The 27,717-nt window shown below is 44.9% G+C and overlaps 1 protein-coding gene across 2 annotated transcripts in view; it reads left to right on the forward strand.

The window, feature by feature from the left end:
* DHX35 (DEAH-box helicase 35) overlaps nucleotides 1–27,717 on the forward strand; it is a 494,424-nt gene that overhangs the window by 385,353 nt on the left and 81,354 nt on the right. The window contains exons 15-18 of one of the 2 annotated variants that reach the window (XM_069243784.1): nucleotides 4,231–4,326; nucleotides 17,001–17,095; nucleotides 18,008–18,085; nucleotides 19,598–19,750. In XM_069243784.1, coding sequence (XP_069099885.1) covers nucleotides 4,231–4,326; nucleotides 17,001–17,095; nucleotides 18,008–18,085; nucleotides 19,598–19,633 — 305 coding nt within the window. In that variant the 3' untranslated portion in view covers nucleotides 19,634–19,750. Of the gene's footprint in view, nucleotides 1–4,230; nucleotides 4,327–17,000; nucleotides 17,096–18,007; nucleotides 18,086–19,597; nucleotides 19,751–27,717 lie in introns of those variants that run through there. The other variant, XM_069243783.1, reaches the window with a different exon arrangement.

The raw sequence follows: 27,717 nt of genomic DNA on the forward strand, positions 1-27,717 counted from the left end.
AAGCTCACCCAGAAGTTTAGAATGGTCAACAGTATCAAAGGCATCTGAAAAGACCAATGCTGTCTCCTTTCACCCTTGGTCTTAATTCATCAAGGTCTGATATCATCACTGGTTACATTTTTACCCTGATAGAATATCAATTTGATGGAAGAGCAGACCTGGGATATAGGCTGATAGTTTCCTGGTGCAGTGTACACAGTTTATCAAAAGTGGTTAGTACAACACCTTTTTTAAATTAGTTTGAGGTTCAGGAGAGTAAGGAGACAATGCTGAAGCGTATGTTTATAGACTCCACCACATCTTTCCATTAACTGAAGTGAGTGTCTTGAGCAAACTGGGGGAGCGAAGATCATTTTGTGATCCTAGTAACCAACTCTCCCCAACCAATTTTTCAAACTTATACATCAGAGAAGGACTTGGATCCTTAAATGGCTTTATTATGCAAATGCAATAGGTTACTGCCAGAATATCAGAACAAACCTTCACAGACTAGATATTTAAACAGATAATCATAAACGGAAAACTTGACACGTCAAAAGCCTGTTGTGAACATTGCATCCCTGTTTGTATCATTCAAGGAGTGCTCCTTATTTATATGATTCAGAGCTTCGTGCAACTCTGTATTCCCTCTTGTAGGTGAGCATTATGTTATCCTTTCAGATTCAATACATTCTCATGCTTCACCTTAAAATTGGTAACCTGGATGATATTCTGCAATTAGGTATACGTCAAACGGTAATTTCTAGAAGTCTTTTCTTAAGTATGGGTGTGATGTACATGAAAGATACTGACCAATATGGTTTTTCATATACGTGGGCTGAATTCATTAAATACATTATTTAATGGAGCTCTTCACATGGCACTTCTAGCATTTCTAAGCGCTGTAAATAATATATTATTGTTACCCATTTTTGGTACCTAATTGAACTTTATTGGAAGGGTAAAGAGCTGTTAACAGAACTGAAATTCAGTCATTTGATATACAGCACGGGAAGGCCTGTTTTATGCCATTCTGCAGTTTTTGGGTTCACTCTGCAGATACTTCTGCTGCATCTTTTGCAAAAACCCTCCATACGTCTTAATCTTGGTTGTGAGGTATGGTGGTGGGTGCCGATGCTGACTACTTTAAAGATGATGCAAAGGTCTTGAATGTGATGAGATCAAAAGGAGGTAGTCGGGTTATCTAATCTAATTTTCAAAGGTCTTTGATGAGACTGGCTGCTGCATAGAGAATGTACTTCTGCATTGTTCTCAGGGACTTCTGTTAGTGGAGCATTGCTGTCATTATTTGTGAGATTGCCAATTCCCCAACTTCTCTTCTGAAGTAGTTTTCTGGAAGGAATGAATTTACTTTGTAAAACATAGTTGATGACAGAAAGTCTTTGCCTGTGAATAGTATGTTTCATACACTCATTTCTTGCAGTTCTGCATAAGAACAGACTTTTGCCTGTGCCACTAAAGGTGCTGCAGAAAATGTCACAATAGGAAGAGCAAACTGTTGCTATAATGATAGCATAGAAACAGAGACAGAGTGCCATTCCAAACTGCTTGAAGGCCTTATTTGCTTTCTTTCAGTTGGCTTAAAAGCCTGGTTTCATGGCTACACTTTAGGATTAGTCTAGTGCAACTGCTGGAAATAGATCTGTGAAGGGTGCAAACATAAACTTGCCTTTTCTAATCTTCCCTCTGAACCTTTCCCAATTGATCCTTGCAGCTGGTGCACCATTCCCTCAACTCACAGACTTCATGCAACCTTTAAGTTATTGATGTCTGAGAGACTTGCAGTGTTCATGGTTTAAAAGTTCAAACTGGGCACAGACAACAAACCAATTGTGTGATCTCCACTGAATTTAAAAAAGCCATTAACAATGGTTTGGCATCATTTTATTCATATCCTTGCCCTCGTCCTCCTCTTCATCCTTTCTCTTTTGTGTCATGTACGGGGTCGGCTTTAGGGCGGTGTGAGTGGTGCGGCCGCACTGGGTGCTGACCTCAGGGGGGCCCTGTCTTTAGCAATCCCCTACGAAACTTGCGATTTAAAAGCACCTGCTGAAAAGTTTCTTGTAAATCCAGCCTTCAGGCTGAATGTATGTGAAAAAGGGGCTATGGAGAGATGAGTGGCACATTTGCTGGGTGGTAGTGAGGGATCTGAGGAGGTGGTCATAGGGAGGGCAGGCACCAAAAAAAGACCGTTGCACAGGGCGCCACCAACGCTAAAGACGGCCCTGGTCATGTACATGTCAACATGAATTCAGTTAATGTCTTGAGGGAGCCCTGATGCTTGATACTTGAGCTCTGCACCTGTAAACTCCCTGGGTGGGACACCAGCAACAGGTCTTGCAGTGCTATCTCTAAACAGCATGCACTCTTACAGTCTCCCCTATTTCATTGTTTAATGTGCAATGTTCTTGCCACTTCACTGGGGTAAATAATTAGATCCTTGCAGCATGGTGTACATACAGGACATACACGGACAGTTTCACTGGAAACTTACAAAATTCTTTTTTTTTCCGGTCCTTGTAGACTTCATTGGGACCCACAGAAAATGACAAAGGACTTTAACCCTAGGTTCGTTGGCACACTGGTGCATAGCCAGCCAATGCCACCTGCTGCACTCCCAACTCAACAGCAGTTCTACTGCCTCATCACAATTGTCTGCATGCCAAACCCCCAGAAACAGAGGCCAATACCATGGAGGACAGTGAGACTGAGTGAGAAGATGAAGAAAAAGAGGGAGAGATGCCAGAATGAAAACCAGGCGGAGAAGAAATTGAATCGGAGGATTAGGCTACCTCAACAGTCAAAGTCACTATCTTGCTGGTGTTTCACTCACTGCCTAATGATAACTCCAACTTTCACTTGGTGGTGGAGAGTGCATTGAAACAATTGAACTGTTTCTCCTTGTCAGAGGACATTCTTCTGTAGTACTTTAATGACCCATTTAAGAAGCAACTTAAAATTATATCAGTCTTTGACCACATTTAGCAAATGGGGAAAAGCTAATGGAAGCACCACACCCACAAATATGGTCATTTTATACCTGAGCAAAAGTGCCTCAAAATGCCTCTGCCTGTCTCATCTCTCAATAAATTCGATCATGATCAATGCAACCTAGCAACGATCTCACAAATCAGTATCTCCTTTACTGCTCCCCCTGCACCACGTGGGTGGGGCAAAAGGAGGACGGGAGGGCACGTTTAAAAAGTATGTTTCTTGTATGGTGGCTATTTCTGGGGAGATACTATTGCCAAAAGTGAGCAGACATCTAGACTCATCTAGATATGTTTACTGTCGACAAATATGAGGAATCCAAGGCCATTCTTCCTAAGAGAACATTCTACATCGCCTGAGTTTGATGCAACAGTGAATATAGTGAACACTGGTTTCCAAATGACACAGGAGGAGCAGCGGTGCTCTGGAGATAGGTCTAGTTGAGAAGCATATCCTTTAGGACAGATGTGCAAAACGGGATTCTGGACATGCCTGTCAAGGGTAGGCTCTGTTTGCATGGCGTGTGGATGATGTTCCTGGGAAGATAAAGGCTAATACGGAGAAAGTTAGATCCTTCAGTGTCCTGCAAGTTCACTGTCTGCAGCCCTGGTGCTGAGGTTTTCAGTCACATCCTACTGTTTGAAGAGGGCTTGCACAATCCAGATCCCAGGACACTACCTGACCTCAGAGACACTTATCACTTTCCCTTTCTCCTGTCCCCAGACCTACCACAACAAATGGGGGTCCATCTTTCCTGACAAGTCAGTCCTCAGCCATATTCAACATGTTCACACTTTCAAATTCCTTAAGTGATCAACTCAACTCGAGGTGAATGTGCTACCATATACACATAGTTTTACAACCTTTTAAGCATTTGCATTTACTACCATTTTAATGCATCAAGGAACTCCTAATTCAACGACAGGGAATGACTCAAGGTTGTGTGTCTATAGAAAGATACCAATACTGTAGACCTGTAATTGCAGGTTAGTAACTTCAGCCAGAACTCACATTGCCACTCTCTAGTGTACAAAACGGATCCAGACAAAGTAGAAACCTGCTGGTAAAAATCATACACAGGACTCTGCAGAATAGTCAATACTTGCAGAAAACTCGTCAAGAATGTAAACAGACAATTTGTAATGAGAATGAAGAAGTTTACTGATGTATTTTAACAAATACCATGATGTCACATGACTTTAAATAATCTCCTTGTTTCATCACTTTCTATTCTTGCAGGTCTCGACAAGCATTGTCGGCTGACAGAACCCCTTGGCGTTAGGATGGCTGAATTTCCCTTGAACCCCATGTTTGCCAAGATGCTGCTGGAGTCAGGTGTTAAACAAGTATATCTAATAACCCCTAGTGGATTTTGGACTTTTTAGTCACACTTTTAATACAAAGCCCTTTTTAAAGTCAGCCTTGCTGGGGACTGTTTCTTTTGCTGTACTGGAACTTGCCTATGGTGAATGATCTCCAATTTAATTTGTGTAGTTTTCACAGATGGTACTAATCCTATCATTCTATTTAATGTTTCAGCATTGCCAGCTTGCTTGCTAATATTCCTGAGAAACTTGGAGCTAGCTGTGTTTGAGTGAGGCAAGGTAGAGCCTCAGTGGTTACATACCAGTTCTAGGTGTAATTTCACTGACATTGAATTCATATAAATATGAATATATTTTTATTTTTTGGAATATTTACAACCTAGGTGGGAAGCAAATGAAAGAATTTTGTTAACCGTTAGCGCTAGCAGATGAGACAAGAACCTGATAGAGAATTCTAGCTGCAGATTCCTTACCTTTGTATTCCCCCCAGGTGACAGACTGGATCTGGAAGATTTTCATGAGCAGTACCTGTGTTAACTGTAAGGTGGCATTGATTGGCTCTGCATTTGTCATCCCCATCGGATATGACGTCGCAGGTCCTATACAGGCTCCACCCAATCACGATGACGTCAGTTCTTTTCCATGCCAGCAAGCGTTGATACGAAGAGATCTACTCCTCAGTCAATTTTTGACTGGCCTTGTCAACTTTTTGTCAAGTATTTTTTAATTTACTCCTGGTATGTCGAGGGATGTCTTCTAAGAAGACAGGATTACATTTCTTTGACTTCTGTCATCGGATGGTGTCTGCGACAGATCTGCCCCTCGTGTGTCTTTGGTGTTTGGAGCGTGACCATGAACCAAAGTCATGCTCTGAGTGCCACGCCATGCATCCAAAGGCTTTGTGGCAGGGGCCCCTGAAGCTGATGGCGGTCTGGCGCTCAACTCTGTGAAAGTCAAGATTCCGGTGGAGAGGAAGGTCCCAGGATCGGTCACAGAGTCCAAAGCCATCGCCGTCTCACTTCAGGTCCTCTGATGATCAGGTAAGTCAAGGAACAAGATAAAATCCAAGATGTCAAAGTGCTCTTCAAATTCTCCTTGTCTAGGCCTTGTTCTGTGGAACCTGTGTCTGGGCCGACTCACGCCTCCCTGAGTTTTTGGAAGCCAGAGCGACCCCTGCCCAATTTAAGAGATTTTCACGAGGACATGCGTCTCATTTTTCGACAGCCCAACCACACTGGAGCGCCTTCGGGCCCCGCTGAGTCGGAAGAGATGTCTAATGGTATTTGTGTGCTCCCTCTGGACTCTTTGTTCCATAAGCATGCTGTCTGCCCGTGCGGAGGAGGAAGGGCCTGTGATGAGCTCCTGTCCCGCCGTATACTGAAAAGTGCCCACCACCTACCGTGGGATGTCCACGCCTTCATAGTCCAGAGGTGGCTGGGTTCCCCTTCTTGGCTCTGGATACAGGCATTGGCATCATGTGAAAACATTGGCTGTTTTTTCCAATCATTGAATTTTTGGGCGTTTCAGCTGCCATCCTTGTGGAAACAGTACCTTTGTGGAAGACTTGGTCATCTTGTATGGAAAACAAGCTATAAGTTATTGATGTCTGCTTGACTGCTTGGAGGTACGCTTAACAGTTTTGACATTCGTTTTGCTACTCTATAATAGGCTTTTTGGTAGCACTACGTGAGCAAGCTTCAAGTAGCATGGAAAGCAACGCTTCCTCAAAAGTCTCTGCGTGTTGGTTCTTCAGGGGAGTTTACTTGCTATTATCTTTTGGACCAGTGGTTTTTGGGGATTAATTAACCAGCTTGCCCATTTAGGCCCTCTAGATATTAGTAGTGGCCCTTAACTATAGCTGTGGTAGTTTGTCGCATTATATCAAATTAGCTGGTACCTGTATGTCGATGGGGAAATAGAAATTACCTTCATGTGCCTCGTAGTCCCAGCCCAGTACAACTATGGATGCGTTTTTGACACACGCTGTGGGCATTATCAACAAAGCAGTTCAATTAGCGTTATGCACCTCTCTCCTCTCCTACGTTTCCGATGTCCGGTTCTCCTAGAGCCTGCCTGCTTGGCTCCCCAATTGCAGGTGTGGGGGCAGCGACGTTGTCTTTGTTGGAGGGCAGCCATGAGCCATGCCTACTTCTGCGGCTTCTTCACCATTGAGGCCGGATACTACAGTTATCCCTCTATAACCAGAAGTCTTGATAGTATCAAATAGGGATCAGGGGATGGTAGGAAAACAAACAAAACAAGAGGTTGTTAATAAATTGAAGCATCCTATGGTGATTACTACTCAGTTGCCCAGATAAAAAAAAAATAGCCTGCTTGGGGTAAGGATAAATTGGTAACCTCATTGGATTTGTTTTGTGACACCTTGATTTCAGCCCCTGATTCCAGGCTGGTTCCAATTTGAGAGCCGCTGCAATAGAGTTGGACCTTAACAAGCAGAATCATCTAGTGCAAACCATGGGTGATCGCATCTCCACCCTTGTTTCATCTAGTCTCCCTCCTGTGATCACCTCAAGACCTACTCTGTTTTCAACGGCAGAAGGGTCAGTGGAGGAGTTTAATGTGCAGGGTGATATTATTATTACACCCTTCCCACTTGTGTCCACCGTAGGCAGGCCTGTCCTGATAGGTGGTCTTTGGGGTACAAGTCAGCTTCTACTGTTTGACAGGGGGTTACTGGATCTACGGGGAGCTGTTCCCCACATGGTTTTGTGTAAGGCCCTAGGGCATTCTACTACAGCTATCCCTAATTTACCCCCAGACACTACGCACTATATTGTCATTTTGGTCAATGTGCCCCCTCTAAATCTGGGCACAGTAGTAAACTTTAATAAGCTGACAAAAAAGGTCTTGCACCGGTTGGACTCAAACTCTTCTTTGCGGATCCAGACTGGAAGATGGATTGCCATAGTCCAAAGGGTTAAGTGGATAGGCAAAGCAAAGAAATCCTTGAAGGGTGAAGGAGTGATTATAAATTTTAACAAGCCATTTATCGCAGGCAGAATCCTTTCCTCCATTAGATGTCCTAATGCTGACTTTGTTCCTACATCTATTGTGGCCCTCCCTTTGGTTTTCTTTTACAAGCCTGTGCCAGTGGATTGTGTTCCAGTGTTAAAGCAACAGTACGTTCCAGGTTCCCAAATTCCTGCCCATGATGACTGAGTAGTTGCCCCCCGTGAGTTGGCCCTTGCTAACTGATTTGCTCCCCCTGTCAACCTGGATGGCTGTGACTGACTTGACGGCAATGCCATCAGGGCAGGGGCCAGGACAAACTTACTAAATCAGTGTAAAGAGGACCCACTAGACTCTGATGTTAAAGCCCTCAAATTTATTAGGTGAAATATTGCTGGGCTTGCCGGCAAGTTTAAGGGTTTTGTCAGAGGCTTTGGAGTGATCTGTTTACAGGATATTTTGGCAGCATCTAATTGTGTTTTTAGAGGGGTATAAGACTTTTTTTATTCTAGGAACGGAATCTCAAAATGGAAGACTAAAGGAGGGTCTGGTTACTTTTGTATCTTTGGCGGTTAAGAGAAAGTTTGATGTGTGAACCACAGGGGTTCTACATTGCAGGATTTTAAATTTATTTCTGTTGAATCTTCCAATCTGATTTTGCTGAATTTGGATGATGCTAGGACTCCCCTGCAAGAGGTAAGATATATTCAGGCCCTGGAAATGTTTTAACGAAATTTGCCTAGTTGTGTCTCATCCACAGCTAACATTATGGTGGCCGAGATGTTAAGGTCCTTTTGTGTGGGGATCCTAGGGAGGGTGGGAGGCATTAATCTGATTGCATGCTATTGCAAGGCTATCATTTGGAACATTTCCCACAAGGTTCTTTTTTAAATACTTTTTTGAGCGGGTTTAACTTAGTTTTCTCTTTGGATAGGACTTCTCCATCAGCGAATGCTTTAAACTCACCTTTATTGGTAGAGGTTGTGAGACATTTATCGATTTTATGTTTGTCTCAGCACCTCTTTTCCCTTGTATCACCAAGACAGATATACTACAGATATACTCTTGAGTCCTTTTAGTGACCAAAGCCCAGTGTGTCTGTTTCTATGCTGGTTTCCATAAGTTCAGGAGTTCCCAATAGGGGCAGGTGGAGTCATCAGACCTATGTCTCAAGGCAGGAGACAGAGGTGGTAGCAGTTAGAGCTGGATGACTTCTATAGGTCATTATATTCTTGTGACAATGAGTTTACAGTTTGTCTTCAAGACATAAGCTTACCTTGTGAAGTTCTGGGGGTCTTTGAAGCGATTTCTAATTTGGTATCTAGTCTTTTGGAGGCCCGAGTGTCTCTGGGTATTGGGGATAGGCCTTGGTGGGTTGACAAGGGTTGCACCTAGGTGCAAAGACATCTTATGTGTGTCTTGAACGCCAAGCCTAGGGATCCAGTCCTAGTGAAGAATAGTCACATTCACTATAAAAAGGAAATGGCGAGGTATAAAAATGATTTAAGGGTTGCAGTCTGGGAAGACCTGCTTGAAGAAAGTACTTTAAAATGTAGTTTTAAATTCTGGGTATTAGTTATTAGTCCATTTTTGGCCCCAGAGTCTGCAGTGTCCATGAGTTCTCATATCACTGAGGATTGTTGGGTTGCCTTCTTTGAGGAGTCTTACAAGATTTTGCACCCCATTGATGCGAGGGGAGGGTGACAGAGACCCATAATTTGGTATTTTCCCTTGAGGAAGTTAAGAGTATAGTAGGAATAACCAGGAGCAAGCCACCCGAACGCAATGGTATCCCCCCCTGATATGTATATTTGTGATGTTGAGGTTTGGGCCCCTTATTCTGACCTCAATTGTGAATGCAGAGGTAAGGAAGGGACCTCCGCAGACATGGGCATCTTCTATTAATATCCCAGTCTTCAAAAAATGGGATGAAGACAACCCGTCAGGTTATAGGCCCATCTCACTTCTCGATTCTGTTGTGAAGGTAGTAGGGCGAATACTCCTGGACAGATTAGGGAATTGGGCTGAGGATAATGCTATCCTTTCAGAAGTGCAGTATGGCTTCCGTTGAGGGAGGTCAACAGTGGACCAGTGCTTAAACCTTTACATGGTCCTAAATAAATACACCATTAAGTGCCTATGGCAGGTCTTGCTATCTATAGGGATGGACCTTAACACCGTCCTCTTTTTAAGAGATCTGCATATGAATACTACAGCCTCAGTACGCTACTCCAGCGATATTACATTTTCTTGAAGTTTTGACATCAAAAGAGGGGTTCACCAGGGCTGTATCATGGCTATGTTTCTTTTTAACTTGTATGTTAATAGATTGGAGCAGACCCTGATTGACACCGAAACAGATTGTGAACATGTGGGGGCCTGTTGTTTATATCCGGACAATGCTGTTATCATGGCCAAAACTGCCAGGGGTTTACAGTCTGTATTGAATTCGTTTGCTAATTTTATGGAGGACCTGGATCTATCTTATGTGATAGTTGTTGGCCCTCATAAGACCATGACATGCAGGTTTACTCTGGGGACCAGTGTTCTCCAAAAAGAGTTTTCTCTTATCTGGACCTGTTATTTGACTCCTCTTTGTGCTGCCTTCCTCTCGTGATTAGGAAGAAGGAAGAATTTATACGGGCCAATGCTGCTGTGTTTAGTTTTGTCTCAAGACTAGGGATAAGACCGATAAAGGCTGTATTACAGATTTATCAGGCAAAATATATTTCCAAGGTAGTCTATGAGAGTGAGGTCTAGGGGTTTGTTACTCAGGCCATTGAACATTTCTTTTTAAGAGACGCACTGTGTGTTTGGCATAGTGCTCCAACATTTTCTGTGCACAAGGAACTGAGCGTACATTATATAACAGATGTCACGGCATTTTGCCTTTTTTCCTTATGGCTAGATATTTGGACAAGACCTACGGCCAAACTGAATAAGGAAGTTTTAAAAGACTGCATGTCACTTCATAATCCTTTGCTCAAGTGCATTAAGGACGTTTCTCAGAGCCTAGGTTGGAGTGAGCTGTTTAGCTCTCTGGAGGAAATTTACAGATGTGACCATAAATGGGCAAAGGCCATTTTTTTTTGGTGCTGGTCTATCTCTAGAGAAGAGGCTGCCCTTTTGAAACCCAAAGGCGTGCCCACCTCCTGTTGAAAACCTTTTTTTTTTTTTAACCACATCTTTTAATTGTGAAAAGTACGTACAAGTGTTTTTTTGTTAACCAGATTTAGGTTTGATCTTTTCCACTTTTTGGTAGCATTGACCTGGGGGAGGAGCAGGTGTCATTCACTTGAGCCCTGCAGCTGTGACATTTTGTCCACACAGGTCACCCTGCATTTTACAATGTTCTGTAAAGTCTTTGAGGTTCCAAGGAAGGCATACATTATTCAGTTGTTAAAAAGAATGAACTTTTCTCAAGTATGACCTGCCCTCTTGTATTTGCAGTTGATACCGGAAGAAATGGATTTTAATGTGGGATGATTTTTGGAACCTGTCATGTGATTGAGTTTCTAATTTGTCTGGTAATGGTTGTTTTATATGGGCTCTGAATGTTTTTTAATGTAATTTATGCTTGAAGTTTTGTTGTTCATGCTGGGCATATTTTAATCATGATATTGTTGTTTTGCTGTTATGGTTTTTATACAAAGAACCAAATAAAGCTTATTTTGATTTCATTTGAGTCAGAGCAAGACTCTTAAAGTCCCAGGGATTCAGTACTGAAACCAGACCAGCACTTATTGTACCACCCTGACCTTCCCCGATGCCGGCCCTAACGCTGCCGGCTCCGTCCATGCACACAAGTGGCTCCATCTGCACCCATCGGTGGCGTAGTCCCCATTGTAATCGCCACCATGCATCCAAATGGATGTCATACAATGCCAACTCCGGTGCCTGCAGGAGCTTTGCCTCCTCTGTCAGATCCTGAGCCCTTTTCCTATGGGCTAGGCTTCAGTGATGAATGGGGGTGGTCTCTGGACCCTTTAAAATACTAGTCCCATAAAGAAATGGACTGTTATGAAGATTTGGGTGAGACCAGTTTACTGGAACCTTCTCCAGATACTGGCATGCTTTCTCCCCCTACCGTGGCTACAGAGGAGGGAGCTTCTTATACTATGGTGGTGAGGAGTAACCCAGGTCCTGGACCTTCATCTGCCCTCTGTGACTGTCAAGACTAATCTCTTGGCAAAGGTGCAGCAACCTGGAGCTTCCACCTCAGAACCCCTGCTCCCATTCAGTGAGGCCCTCACTGATGTCCTACTGGTTTCCTTGTCCAGACCCAGCACAGAGGCTCCTGTGAACAGGACGATTGCCCACTACCAACACCCAGCACCTGGGGACCGAAGTCTCTTAATGCAACATCCCACCCCTGACAGCTTGGTGGCCCAAGCTTCTACCTCCCAGGGCATGTTCCCTTCCACTCCCAGGAACAGGGAATCCAAAAATTTGGGCTTACTTGAGAAGAAGATGTTTTCTTCCAACAACTTTGCATTACCTGTGAGCACCACATGACTTTTTGGCCATGAAACCCACACGCTGTGGGATACGGTTGCACAAGTGTTGCCACAAGTACCGGAGGAGGCCCGGTGTACTCTCTAAGGCTGTTGCTGATGGGAGAGACACAACAAAGGTCACAATTTGTTGTGGATTGCACAAGACCGACTCGTTAGGCAGAGAGGTTTCATCGACAGTGGCCCTGAGGCACCACGACTGGCTGAGGACCCCTGGTTTTTCGGGGGCTGTCCAAGCTTCTTTGATGGATATTTCCTTAGATGGCACTCATCTCTTCGAAGACAAGGCAGACTTTGCGTGAAAATGCTTCAAAGATTCTCAGGCTAGGGCCAGGCCCTTGGGCTTTTCGGCAATCGCTAGTCTCCCTCAGTCTGCCTTTCAACCCTTTTGTGGCTATGGAAGAGGTCTCCAACCGTGCCTATTCCTGGTCAGCCACCATGCAGCACATGCTTCCCATCCTCTGCGTGGCCGAGGGCATGAGACCCACCAACCTCATGAGTAAGGTGACTAGAGGGCTGACCAGTGTGCACCACATCCCCTGCAGCAGCCTCTAAAGCTTTCTAGTCTGACTCTTCCCCACCATGGGCCAGGTGGCGGTATGATTTGCCATCACCTGCTCCGCTGGCAATCGATTACGTCAAACATGTGGGATTTGCAGATAGTCCAAAGACTACCCCTCCTTCCATGCCACCATCCTACGATTGGTTGACGGAGGATCATTTCTTCCTTCTCCAAGAGGAAGTTACGGCTCTCTTGGCCAAGGGAGCAATAGAGAGGGTTTTTGTGCCAGAAGAATGCTGTGGTTGCTATTTCCACTAATTACTGGTTCCCAAAAAGAACAAGGGTCATCGCCCTCTCCTAGACCTCTGGTCCCTCACTATTTTCCTCACGAAGGAGAAGTTGAAGATGCCCACTTTGGATCAGGTTCCTTCTGCCCTGGACCCAGGAGACTGGATGGTAGTGTTGGAATTGCATAACGCTTATATTCATATCCCCGTCTTGCTTGCCCACAGATGTTACTTGCGGTTCATGGTAGGCCATGAGCACTTTCAGTTCACTGTGCTCCTATTGGGCCTTACCAGCGCCCTTTGGGTGTTCACTAAGGTGATGGTGGTGGTTGCAGCTTATTTGCGGAGATCAGGGGTTTGTCTTCCCCTGTCTCGACGACTGGCTGTTGAAGGCTGGCTCGCCATGGCAGTCAACTTCCACCTGCAGACTATAGTGGACGTCCTGCAGTCTCTGGTGTTCACTATAAACATACCAAAGTCACACCTGACTTCCTCTCAGATGCTCCCTTTCTTTGGAGCTGTTTTGGACACAGTGCATTTTCAGGCTTATTCTTCAAAGTGGCGAGTCTAGGATATTCAGGCTATATACAAATGTTTCAGCCTGTATACTGGATTTCGGTGAGAATGATTCTCGGGCTGCTGGGCCTCTTGCATCCTGCTGGTGACACGCCAGATTGCATATGTGGGCTCTGCAGTGGGACCTTGAAGTTCCAATGGGCGCGGCATCAGGGAAATCTCTCCAACAAGGTCCGTATCTCAGAAGGAACTGCACAAGATCTGCAGTGGTGGTTAATGAACCACAATTAGGTCAGTGACAGATCCTACTCCCTTCCCAAACCAGATCTGACAGTAGTGACAGATGCATCACTCCTAGGATAGGGTGGCTGTCTGGGAGAGGTAGAGAACGGAGGCACCTGGTCTCTGGTGGAAACGGATCTTCACATCAACTTGTTGGAGCTCAGTGTGTTCCGGCTGACGTTGAAAGGCTTTCCTCCCTCTATCAATGGAAAGATGGTGCAGGGTTTCATGGCAACACCACAAGCATGTGGTACTGCAACAAGTAGGGCAGGGACGTGAACCCTTTGTCAAGAAGCTGTGTCCCTCTGGGTATGGCTTGAACATCAGGGCATTTCCTTGGTGGTTCAACATCTGGGGTGCTCTCTGAAGCCAAAGCAGATGCACTCAGCTGAAAGTGCCTAGTGGATCATGATTGGCATCTCTGAGGTGGCCCAAGGTCTCTTTCAACAGTGGGGAGAGCCTTGGTTAGATCTGATCGCCTCCTCAGATAATGCACAGTGTCAGCAGTTTTGCGTGGTGGAGTTTCCAAGGCAGCAATCACTCGGAGACTCTTTGTCTCGAGTGGAGTTCAGGCGTCTTGTACACCTTTACACCTATACCACTCCTCTTCTCAAGAAAATCAGGAACTACTGGGCCCATGTAATCCTTGTGACTCTGGGCAGGACAAAAAGAGTCTGGTATCCTGAGTTGCTGAGCATATCCATCAATCCTCCAATCAGACTGCCCCTTAGGAAGGCTTTTCTGTCGCAGCAGCAGGGGAGGGTTCTGCACCTGAACCTATCCACTTTCCAGTTTCTTGCGTGGAGATTGAACAGCAGAGGTTGGCAGCCTTCAGCCTTCCCCCCTGAAGTCTGTAATGTCATCTTGACAGCTAGGCGTTCCTCCAACTAAATGGTATATGCCTGTCTGAAGAAATTTGTGGCATAGTGCACAGACAAGTCTGTTGACCCTCTTTCTGCTCCTCTCTCTGTGCTCCTGTTGTTTATCCATTCCCATACCCAGGTTCTGCTGTGGACACTCTTAAGGGAGATTTGTCTGCTATTTCTGCTTTTTTTGTGGTTGCCTGATCAGCCATCTTTGTTTTTGTCTCCTAGGTTTCTCAAAGGTCTCCAGCATCTTTTTCCTCCACCCCCATTCATTATGCCCGAATGGGAACTGAATTTGGATCTAACCTTTCTGATGTGTGGTCCTTTTGAACCTCTTTACAATTGTCCTCTCGGGCTTCTTCCTTGAAAATAGCCTTCCTTGTGGCAATTTCATCTGCCCGCAGAGTAGGTGAGCTACAGTCCTTATTACCTAAGGCATCCTATCTTTCCCGACAAAGTGGTGCTTTTCACTAGGGCCTCTTTTCTGCAAAAAGTGGTGAGGCCCTTTCATGTAGGCCAGTCCATCTCCTTGCCTACTTTTTACGCACCCCCACCTCTTTTCAAGGAAGAAGAGAGACTCCACTGCCTGAACCCGAAAAAGAGTGTTGATATTTTACCTTGCTCATACCAAACAGTTCCTTGTGGATGACCAACTCTTTGTAGGGTAAGTGGGTGCGAAGAAAGGTCGAGCAGTGCTGAAGCAGACTATCTCCAGATGGGTCATACTCTACACTAAGATCTTCTATGCACTGGCCAAAAAGCAAACACCTGAGGGTTTACACGCTCTGTCTACCCAAGCTAAAACTGCAACCACTACTTTAGAATGCAGAGTTCCACTTCTTGACAACTATCAGACGGCAACATCGGCATCTCTACACACGTTTACCAGACACTACTGCCTGGACAGTAAGGTCCGTATGAATGGGCACTTTGCCCATTCGGTCCTGTAGGACTTTCTAGTCTGACTTAGTTTGCAGATCCACCTCCGAGCATGGTATTGCTTGGGCATCTATTCAAAGTTGAGGAATCTGCAGCTAGAAGTATCTACCAGATGGACAAGTTACTTACCTTTGGTAACGCCTTATCTGGTTGAGACTGGGGGTTATTATGTAAAGGTGTCGGTTTCACCACCAACAGGCTGGCGGTGAAGACCACCACATTATGAGTGTGGCGGGTTGGCTCCTGCCTACCCACCACATCTCCACTCATACCACCAGGACGGTCTAACCCACCGGGCCGGAGATGAGCATCCCCAACCAGGCGGTCCAGAGAAGACTGCCGGCGGTATTAGGAGCCACCTTCCTACCAGGGTTTCCACAGCGGTAGCACCGCCATGAAAACCCTGGCGGAAAAGCTACCAGTGACAGGGAATTTCTTCCCAGTCACCATTGGACGACTCCCCATCCCCACAGCAAGCACTGAGCCCTCCCACCCCCCCTCCACGCACAGCGCCCCATCCAGACACAGCACCCCCAACTCCCTTCCCGCATACAGGCACAATCACGCACCACGCATACACTCATTCATTTACACTTACACACACGCATTAATTCACACGCATTCATACTCGCATTCACCTCAGCACTCATACACACATTCAACCACGTATACTCACGCCCATCCAAACATGCATACTCACATGCAGACAAACACGCATTTACCACAACACACACAAAATCCCCCTCCCTCCCCTGACGGCCGATCAACTTACCTGGTTGGGGAGAAGGTCATCCAGCAGGGAACGGGAAGGGGTGTTTCAACCGCCGGCTGCGTCCCGCCATCAGGACACCACCAGGCTGTATTACTTCACGTAATACGGCATGTGTAGTCCTTCTGGCGGGGCAGTGCTGGTGGTGGAACCGCCCCTGTCCGCCAGCATGACTACTGCTGAATTTCCACCCAAAATATGGCAGAAGTCTGTCACCAATGGTGGTCTTCTGGCGCCCATGACTTTGGTGGTCTTTAAAAAAGACTGCCAAAGTGATAATAAGGGCCTATATCTAACTGCAGGTTTCTTACTGACCCACTCATCCTCCCTGCTCTACAAACGGATTTCTAAGGCCCGGAACTTCCCTTTCAGGGCCTTAGTTTTGACGCACCAGTAGTCAGTGTTCTTCTTGGCTCTGCGCTTCTGGCGTCAGTGTGCCTGTCTAGGACCTATATAGAACTCACAACATCATATCTGGCACGGACAATGCTAATAATGGACGGGGAGACAATCAACGCCACCTCACAGAGTCGGAATACTGAGCACAAAAATCTTCCGGATCTAGTCTGACACCTGAAGAGAACTGAAAGATAAGGAATCGGCAGCTAGATATCGTCTCTAAAAGATAAGACATTACCAATGGTAAGTAACTTGTCTTTTTGTGCATTAAATGGAAATTTATTCTTTTGAATTGCAAAATATGCTAAGTTACATTTTTTTAATTCTGGAAACTTTGCAACTCTCGGTATCTTCCAGTGTCTTTGGATGCATTCTGGCCATCCATATTAACGAAAGTTGAAACTTGTGATATTCTTTTGTTTTTAAATGTATACCTTTTCCAAACTGCAAAAAGTGTGGAAGTATTTTGCTAGACTGCCCGAAGGAAAATATTATCTTCTATGGTTGTTCTATTTAAATACTGAACTTTCGTAAGATAATGTGAAATTATTGTTGCTCGTGTGGTGATTTAGATTTTTCAATAACATATTGTGCACCTAATTTAAAATATATTAACATACTTTACCGGTTCATCCTGTAGGCAATTTTGGCTGCTCGGCAGAGATTCTGAGCATCGCTGCCATGATGCAGATACAGAGTGTCTTTCTGATACCCCCCAACCAGAAGGCAAAGGCAGTAGGTTTCTGCGCTTCAGGTTTTGTGTTCTATATTTGAAAGCTAATATTATCCATGCAGCTAGTTTTTCAGTGTATTACTGTCGATTTAAAATCTATGTTGAAGCCAAATTTTTAACTCACATGCATTTTGTCTCTAAGCATAAACACTATTACCAGTATTAATTTAACTAGATTGACATATTTGTCCTTTGAATGTGCACGACACTAGTTTCCAAAAAATGACATCTGCAGTTTTTGGAGAGAAGTCCTTATTTTTGTAATTGACCTTTCTATACTATTTATACTTTTAAATCTTCAAGACACTTTCCACCATAAATGTACTGAATAAATACCTAATCCCTACGAATAGTATTCCCTACAACTAGCCTCATTGTTACTATACCATGACTTTCAAAAATGTAAAACCACAGTGTATTTAGTGGGCACTTCAGACACATTTACATAAGGATTATTTATTTAACTGTACAAATTCCCCTGACTAAACTCAACTTCTGCCAGTTAGGAACCACCTAGTAGCTCTGTACATGGCCTCAGTATGCATAGGGCTTCTGGCTTTTAAATTACGCATTGACAAAAAGCACATCACTTCAGAACTGAAAGGGGAGCTTTCAAAAGTTCTCTGAATGTTACTTGTTCATGTTCCTCCTATCTATCTCATGTTTCCAAGGATAGATATTGTTCCGTGGGTAAACTGACATTTGACCCACACTCTCACAGAATACTTAGTTATATGAAGTGTATGTTCATTAGTCAATTCAGATAACTTTTATCATAAGTAAAATGAACGTAAACATATACGTTTGGCATTGTGTGTATTCATAGACTGTGTCCTCCTATATTGCTCACTGTTTCACACTATTTGTTTAAACATTGTGCTGTTTTCAGTTGTTTCCTTGTCTCACTCTTTCAGCGTAGAGAGCACAGGAAGTTTGCTGTAGAAGAAGGAGACCATCTCACTATGCTTAATGTGTTTGAAGCCTTCATCAAGGTAAGTAAAAGAGAATATATCCTTAATCCTTTCACTGCTGAATTACGTTTTATTATTAAATAATATAACATTTCATACTTAAATAAGACTCAGAGTAATAACTAGACCGGCGGTTCCCAACCTTTTGACTTCTGTGGACCCCCACTTTATCGTTATTGGAACCCAGGGACCCCCACTGAATGATTATTGGAATCCGGGGACCCCTCCCCCCACTGAGTTATTACTTAAAGCTGGGGACCTAATCTGTTAAGATTATTAAATTTTCTAAGCAGCCCCAGATCCCCAGTGGTCCCAAGACCACAAGTTGGGAACCACTGACCTAGACCATTGACAGTATTTAAAAATAATGGGATGGTTTGCAGGTGCTTAATTTTCCTTTCTCTGTCATGAGTTCAATATCCTATAGTTCAACCCCATAGAAACACACTTGTATTTTCATTTCATGTTCTAAGATAAATTAGTCCTTCACAAACAGGTGATCGTTGTGAATTATAAATTAAGTGCTGGCAGTCAAAACTTTACATAGAATTTTAAGGCGATGCAGTACACAAACAGTGGGTGTTGGTATTTTAAATCGCTCCTAAGGCCTGGCAATCATTCCTATGCACCCACACATGCACACAGTTTTATGTTTCACTAAGTAGCCAGGCATGTTGTGTGTAGTAGAATTGTGGCATTTACCTACTTCCGTCCCTCTTGTCTTGCTTATAAAGCCACCAAGAACCTCTCATTGCTTGTGAGAAAATCACTGTGCCCAATTCAGCAGTTTCAGAGTTTCATGTTTGTTGCTTTCAAATGAAAATAAAAATGGCATGCAAGACATAACATCCATTGTCGCACTGTCAGACGAGACTTCGATGTGGAGTTTAAAAAGAAAGCAGTATGATTTGTGGTGGTTGCGCGTGCTTATGCTGTGGAATTTAGCAGAAGCCAGTTCAGTACCCCGCACATGTTGAAACAGACAGCATTGAGGTGTAAATTACACAGCAAAAAAAGCAAGGCCACTGAAATATAAAGTGGGTGTATTTGAATACTGTTGACAGAGTCTCATGGAAGAAGCATTCACAGAGACAGGCAAGAAGGATCTTGTCTGCATTTGCTTTGTCCCGCTTACTTTGTTGAGGGGAATGTTATTATTTTCAATTCCTTGAGCTGATATTTTTGGTTTAGTTCATATACACTGGAGTCCATCATTCTTTTTTCTATTCTTTGAGTTTTGTGTTCTATTTTATTTACTGTGACTTGCCTTTCAGGGGTGAAGCACTGTGCTTTGCTTGCTGACAGTATTCTGAGCCTCTTTAACTTTAAGAGGGTCTCTTTCCCCGTTTTTTGTGGTTATGTCATGGCTCCTTTGCTGGAACAGAGCAAAAGACTATCCACTTCCTCTCGTTGGCTGAATGCAGGATTACAAATCACCAAGGTTGAGAAATGCTATGTTCATGTTGCACCTTCCAAATTAGACTGTGTGTAATTGTAAGCCACACTTCCTTATGATGTCATTCACACTTTCAGTGCCATGTTAACTGCCAGACGCCAACGAGGAGATGAGATGTGAGAAGATGTGGCGGCCAGAGCTACCGACTTTGATACTGGAGAACCAGGTTCTAGAGTCAGCTCAACATCTTGTGAATCTGGGCAAATCACTTAAGCTCACTGTGCCCAAAATAGTGAAGATGCACTTGAGTAATGTAATGTAAACTGCTGCGCTTCCTTCGGGTCGAGTTTGTTCTATATAAAACTGAAAAAAATTGAGGCAGTAGACAGAGAAATGTGTATCGGGTAGGTGTAAAATTATTTTCCTGGCATTACTGTAGCAGTATCACAACTCGCTATCAGTTTTAGACATTTCAGAATGTTAACTTTAACATGTATGAACTGCGGCCAAGAAATTTTAGTTTGGCAGTTGTGGATTAAAATAAATAATTCAGGGCTATAATTTCTGTTTTTTAACAGTTGGAGAGATGGACAGTTAAAGTGCTTGCAGTAACAACACAAGATCAGGAGTCTCCAACATTTCCTGTTATAATAGATACTTATGTATAGTTAAAATCACCCCGAGCTACTAATATTGGTGACTTAATAGTGACCACCCTATCCAAGATTGTGAGCAGTGATCACATCAGTGCATCCAGCATTAGCAAAGTAAAAAAGAATGATTAATTTGGAATGCCTCTACATGGGTAATACATAACTGTAATCCCAGTAGCACCCTAGGTAATAATTTGAGTATTATGTCTCTCCAACACCACTTGATGTATCACTCAAAGAATAGCTTTAAATACATTCCGGACATTTTTCCACAAACATAAGCCTATCAGTTTTGAAAATACAAACATTTTCCATTAAAATATGTGCTTTTAAATTTTGCTATACATATACTAATTCAATCAAGCAAAAGCTTTAGTCGGCTGAGTTGACCACAGGAGAACTACTTACAGGTTGCTGGAGAGCTACTGGAAGCTCACGAGCTTCTCGTTGGAGACACCTGCACTGGATATATATACAGCCCCTATTGAAAAAACAGCTTTTTGACAAAGCAGTTGAAGTAGGATAAAACAACTGCACAAGTGCTGTCTGGAACAAAGTCTGCTTTCATTAGAGTCTCTGGTAGCATCACATCACCTTAAACAAATAGATTATTATCAACCACAGGGGTGTAGCTTAGTCAGTGAGATTCAGGTGGATGTTATCATTATTTATGATCTCTGGGAGTGGAGAACCCCATACGTCTGTTTGCGAAGTAAAGTGGTCCTCATAGGAAAGTGTAAACCGAGTTCACACAGGCTGCATGCCCTGGAGGGCACCTGTTCCCCAGATGTGTCAGCTCTGCTGGAATCGTCCTCTATAAAAAAAATAAATACTAAGGGAACTAATTTATAATGTTAGCTTGATACAGTGAAAAGCTACTGTATTTTGTCTATGGAAGCCTGATTGCTGGACGGACAGAAAACAGCACCTGTCACTTGTTGTGCCCACTGAGCAGTCGGGGAATGTACAAACAGAATCCCAGGAAAGTAGCTGTACAGCAAGTGAAAGTGTGTTTCAAAACAATGGCACGAAAAAAAATAATGCAATGTACAACAATGCAAGGCAAAGACATTGTAATTTCTAGAGTGCTACGAAATTAGGCATAACTATAGTGAGTCTATGCACAGGCTTCATAACAACATAGGCCAATTTATTCAGTTTCCCACAACCAGTCACACCTACACAGCACCCTGCTGTAGGTTCGCCTCATTACCGGTGGTGTCACCCCCCCAAGGCTTCTCCCTCCGTGCCCAAAAACATTTGACTTTGCATACCCCAGATCAACCTGAAGTTTTGCATCCGACTGAGTACATTGCATTTGAGTTTCTTTTTCCACCTACCATTCTGAGACACTACCAATCCATAGCCCTCCGAGGAAGTTCTAACCTCATCCATGTTATGGCCACCCACCTCCTCACCAGCACTAGTGTCAATTGTAGACAATGGATTGTCATTTTGCATATCTTGGGGGGGGGCAAGATTACCCAACAGGCAGAGCTGAGGTGTGAGGTCAAAAGACAGAGTGGCAGACTGGTTCAACAGGACAAGTACTCACTCCCAGAAGACATGCACCTGCAGGCAAGTCTACGCAAGGTTCGTAAAATCTGTCTCTAAAGTTGAACAACAGGGACATGCCGAAGTGCCCTTGGGATTAATCTTTTGCAAGTCCGTGGAAGTCATACAGGTGTGATGATCACAATTTAAGTGAATTAATTTGAAGCAGGCATTACTGTAAAAATTCTTCAACATTGGACGAGTCCTGGCCTATTCCACATCCATGATTGGAGCATCAAAATCTGTTTCCCAAGCATGCCGCACTCTCAGAAGTCCTCTAATTGTATCTGCCTGTATTGTTTTATAAATTAACAAAATGAGGTGTTGCCAGGACCCCAGTGTCAATCGTGCACAGAAAGTAGCACAGGCTAAGACGTCCAGAGAGCCCTTACAGACACACCCGCATAGTGCTGACACCCGCATAGTGCAAGAACTGCCACAGACCTATCTCAAATGGACTCTGAGCTTCCTCAAAATACATAAATATATAATTCAGATACAGGTTCCCAGCTAACTCACAACTCCCTCGGCCAGGCTTGGTATGACATAGCTTCTTCCTATGGTGGAAAGGAGAAACATTCATAGTGGCAGCTCCCTTTGAAATAGGGCCTTCTTAATCACCGCTATCACCTACTTCTGCCACAGTCCGACACACCACATAAGATGCCTCAGTGGACACCCCAGAGTCCACCATCAACAATGAAGGTAGCTCGGTCCCCTCCAGAATACCCTATAGGACATCCTTCTCCCAATTGTTCTACTCCTCCATCCGTTTCACTGCATGTGCGAGGTGTAATAATATTCCAGATTCTGCACACCAAGTCCACCATCCACATATCACTGAATTAAAGACAGGCGAGTTACCCTACTTTAGAGGAAGGAACTCAGCTGATGGAACACTCCAACGCACAGGGGGCACAATGAATTCTGCATTACATACAGGCATATTGACAGAAACACCATCTTAGGCACTGCAACTCTAGCCATAAGTTATAATAGTAAAGTGTTACAGAGCCACAGAGAGGCCCACAAGGAGTCTGTGGCCCACTCAACATTGTACTGTAGCTGTTTCTTATGTGTACATGCCACCATCATTACTAAATAATAAAAATGCTCTGTCTCTCATCGCAACCCCTAGTCCGGCAACGAGTCCCAGGGCACTCGAGCCAACGCACCAGTGGAAACACTAAGGACTTCCTTTTGTTAATTTTGAGGCCTGACTCACTCAACAGCTCCAGTAAAACCCCCACTGAAGTCCCGGGCTCTCTAAGATAAAAGAAAACGTCCTTCGCATAAAATGATATGATACGCTTAGTGTGCCCCAGCTCTATCCCCCACTCACGTAGAGCCTGGAATACCTGCACTGCCAGAGCATGCACCGCCATGGCGAAGAGGAGAGGTGAGAGCGAGCATCCCTATTGATTACACATTCTGTATCCCACCGCCGTACCTGTACTGCACCTATTCTCACCCTTGCACCCGGGCCACTGTATAACAGGTAAATCCATGTCCTAATTGGGGACCGAACCCCATGACACTCATCACCTCCAGAAGATTCCCCCAATTCACTGTTTCAAATGCCTTTTCAACATCAGTTGAGGCCAACACCATTTCCTCCTGACTGCCTTCTACCTTAATGAGCACATGCGCAAGGCGCCTCAGATTCAGTGTTGTGCTGCGGCCAGGAATAAACCCACACTGGTCTAAGTGAACCAGCCCAGACGTCACCGGAATCAGATGAGAGGCCAAGAGCTTACATAATATATTGTCGCGTGGGCTCTCATTATCCTAAATGAGACTACTGGATTTCTAGGCAGCAGGATCGATAACGGTGTGGGGGACTGAGTCTGACCCACGTGTAAGGAACTCTGTCACCCTAAATCCGGTTTTTGCTCCGGCTAACTAGCAGTGCCTCATTTCTCCCACGGGGAAGAGATGATTGGGCAACCGAGCGCATGACATCTTTGGAACTTCTCAGGGAAGTTGTGGTCACTCAGATACAAACCAGCTCTCTCATTTACAGTATGATCTCATATACAAATGACAAAGGCAGTATACGTTTTATATAATGTTTTAATAAAACAACTGCATTTTAGATAATAAGGCGTGAGCCGCAATAACCAGAACCATACAACACAGTAGGATTGAAATAGTCACCAGGAGAGTAAAACATAAGAACAAAGCTATCATTGTGTCTAATAGTTTCTACTCTCCCTCTGCTTGTTCTATTTCAAGCACAGCATGTTAAGCTTCTAACTTGCCTTTCTGAATCACTGGGGAGACATCAGCCCTCATACCTGAGCAAAGGCCTGTGATCTTGGTTTAGCATCTGCAACGAGGCAGTCAGCGTCTAGTTGTGGTTCCCTGGTCGGAATCTCCCTATTGCGTGTATTGGGACAATGAAGTGTTTTTATAACTAACATGTCAGCGTGATCACAAAATGTCCCTACGCAGAAATGCCAAAGACTAAACTCCTACCACGTCTATCAGCAATGTACCAGACTGTATCCTTAACTGAAGCACAGAGTGAACAAGAATGTGTTATGGAGAACTCCAGTGCTGAAGTAGGCTAAACAGTGTGATATGAATATAAAACAAGACCGTAGAACTGGCTATTTGAAAAATAACCGTACGAAACCTAATAAAAAGCATTTTAGAGCAAAGTGCACAGAGGCTCTAAGCTGCAAGCAAATGAATAATACATCCAGGGCAAAGTGCACAAAGGCCTAAAGCCTGAAGCTTATGCGCAAAGGATACGTAAAACTAACCACACTACAATATAAGGCCTTCACAAATTCTAGGAGGGAGTACCTCTTTGTCATTGGCTGTGTTGACGACGCTGCTGTAAATCCATGAATAAATTCTGCTGGGAATCTATCCCCCGGGGCCTTGTTCCTAGGTAAAAAACGCAGGGCTTCCCTAAGCTCCTTCAATGTAACTTCTGCATCCAGTTACTCTGCTTCCACTGCGACTAGCTGGGGCATATCCAGAGGGGCCAGGAAAACCCAAATCTGATCTACTGAGCTACGAGTGCTCCTCTATGCGCCCCTTTCAAGTGTCACTGAAAGGCTTCCACCACCGCTACCCATGAGGCCACTACCACTCCATACGATTATATTAGATGAATCACGGGAGGTAGGGCACTCTTCCTTTGGAGCAGCCAATCCAGCAACCTGCTTGACTTAACACACCCAAACATTGCTGGTGTTGTGTCAGCATGTATGTATCTAGCCTGTTCCACCTTTCCACTATATTTCTCTGAGCCCTCAATTCCTTCTGCTGATGCTCTGAGTTAGTCAGGTCTAGCCTCTGCAACCCAACCAATTCTCCTTCCTCTGTGCGCAACTCCCGAGGCAGCTGCCTATGCACCTGGTAGATCAAACCCAATCACTGCCCTCTCATCACAGCCTTCAAGGCATAGAATTTGACTTTGCCGACATCAGTTGAGCCCCAATTGGTCTGCAAGTATTCAGTCAAGGACTGCGACAGGTTATCTCTACCCAGCATCGGCAGACATTGAATTAAAAATCCAGCAGCCAGCACCCTATCCAGCCTACGGAAAGCGAGGTGGATATGTGAATAGCAGGTGTACACTCTGTCCAATGGTCTGGGAGCCCTCCAGATGTTTAAAGGCCCAAAATTGCACATTACATCATTCAGTGACACAGTCATTCTTGTATTATTGTCACACCCAGTGGGCTGTCTATCCTGCCCCCCCATCCAATGCACAATTAAAGTCCCCCGACCGAAGAAGCAGGCTATCAACTTCCGAACCCATCAGTTCACGAAGCCTGAAGTGGAAGCCAGGTCATCAACATTAGGCGCATATAAGTTAAGCAAGTAGACAGGCATAAAGCCTACCCTGCACAAAAAACGTACTCCCCCCCCCCCCCCCCCCACCACCACATCTGCCTCTGCATAACTGGGCATGAACAGGATTACCGAGGCAACTCAAACCAGCACCCCGGGTCCCTGTGGTAAGTGGAATAGGAGGCTTGATAGATTTGCCCCTTTCACGTTATGGCCATCTTATCAATCTTTGTATCGATGATGTGTGTCTCCTGGAGATGGGCAATATTTACCATGTGACCCTTCAAGAAGGAGGGGACCCTGTACCTTTTGACATAGGTACTAAGACCCCAGACATTCCAGGTAAGTATCCTAAACCTTTCTCCCATACGTATGAAATGACAATTTGTGGCTAGCCACCATCCCCAGTCCCTCTGCGACCTGTGTATAACTCTGAATGAAAAACTGAATAACCAATGTAAAAACATGAAAATCTAAACATTTCCACCCTCCCCAGGACAAGCATAGTAGAACTGTCATGCGACGTAAGCCCACACGAATCATGTGCAAGGGCAGTACAATACCCCCAACTTATCCAACTGGCATAAGCACCCCAACTCCATACGCCCTCCAAACTCAGGCCCATTCAGCAGCCCCAAGGGCTTCCCCCGCCACTTAGGCAGCGGCGCACACCACTCAGCAACAGAGTGTAAATCTTGAGCCCTGTAACAAACAAATAGATGATAAACAATACAATACAACACATATCCATAATTGAATGAGCACCACTCGATAAATGTCCTAACCATGATGCAGCGAGGCACGCAGTCATCTGGATAGTCAGGCCAAAGGCAGAGAGAGAGACTGGTGCCTAAGAGCACACTTAGAGAGAACACACACCTGCCCCCGCCTCCCCAATAGATCAATGTAAGCTGAAAGAATAAAACATTGCAAATCAAATCATCCCTCTGCAGTAAGATTAGTCTATGGCCGAATGTTCCCTGGGTGGAGCTGAGTGTCATTCAGCAGAAAGTCCGACTCTGCGGCCGTGGACCCCATCCCTGCACACCACAAGGGATTAGTTACTGTTACCCGCATAGTGCCACTTGTATCATGATGCTGTGTGAATACTGAGACTCAGCTGCCAGCAGGTGCGCCCTCTCGATCACCAATATCTGGGACAGACCCCATGGCTTCAACTGCAGATTGATCCATTGTTCCAAGAAGTTTTCTGACTAGGAGCCCTCCACATGCTCCGGAAACCCCAGGAATCATCCCTCTGCATCCTCCACCCGACCTCTGACTCCCTCGTGACTGTTGTCATCCTAGCAATGTGTTGATTAAATCTGCCCTAATTAGGTTCACATCTATGGAAACCATCTCAATCTTAGGTTTCAGCACCGTGCAAGATCCATGTGTAGCCACCAAGAGCACGAATGCCAGGGCTCTTCCTCCCACTCTGGGGAGGCGTTCCTTGAGCCAGTGCCTCCCAGTCTGATCAGCCACTGCGATGGCTGCCGGAAAGTGGCATACGCAGTGACCATGTTAGTGGATGGCTTCTTTGAATGCTTGTCCTTATCTATATTGGAACAACAGAGAGCCGCACACCTCACCACAGCTTCACAGCAGGCCTTCAAGAGATGACAGGCTAGATGCAGACCCGTTTATCCAGTCCATTGGTCATCCACCAAACAGCACTCAGAACAACCCTCTGGGCTCCAGCGCCAGCCACAGTCAACTGCAGTCCCTACATTAGAGCGCACCAACTCATTACCTCCATGAGCAGTAGCCAGCCAAGAGAAGCAGTCAAAGTAAACCGTCCTCCTGGATGCTCCCTCCCCTGCCGCCGATGGCGGACTCACCTCTGTTTGTGCCTACTCAGCCACTGCATCTGTGCCTCCAAACCCCCACTAGCCAAGGTTTGGTCCATCCGCAGATGCGGCCTACAGAGGGTGCTCAGGCCAGCACGCCTCAGGTATCAGTTGGTCTGTGAATTGGGGCCCACTGAATGCTAATCTCTCATCCCCATGACAGTTCTTGGGAAGCAGTAGGATGTCATTTAGAAAGGCCAGGTTTAAGCCCTGTGGGTTATGTCACTGGAGGATGTCCATGATGGATCTGCACCTTGTGTGTCTTTGGTGCATGGAGTGTGACCACCACCTGAAGTCATGCTCCAAGAGTCGGGCCATGCATCCAGAGGCTTTGAGGGAGCAGTCCCTCAAGCTCATGGTGGCCCGAGGCTTGACTCTTCACAAGTCCTA

This window comes from Pleurodeles waltl, chromosome 7 (genome assembly GCF_031143425.1).
Source record: "Pleurodeles waltl isolate 20211129_DDA chromosome 7, aPleWal1.hap1.20221129, whole genome shotgun sequence".
Taxonomy (NCBI): Eukaryota; Metazoa; Chordata; class Amphibia; order Caudata; family Salamandridae; genus Pleurodeles; species Pleurodeles waltl.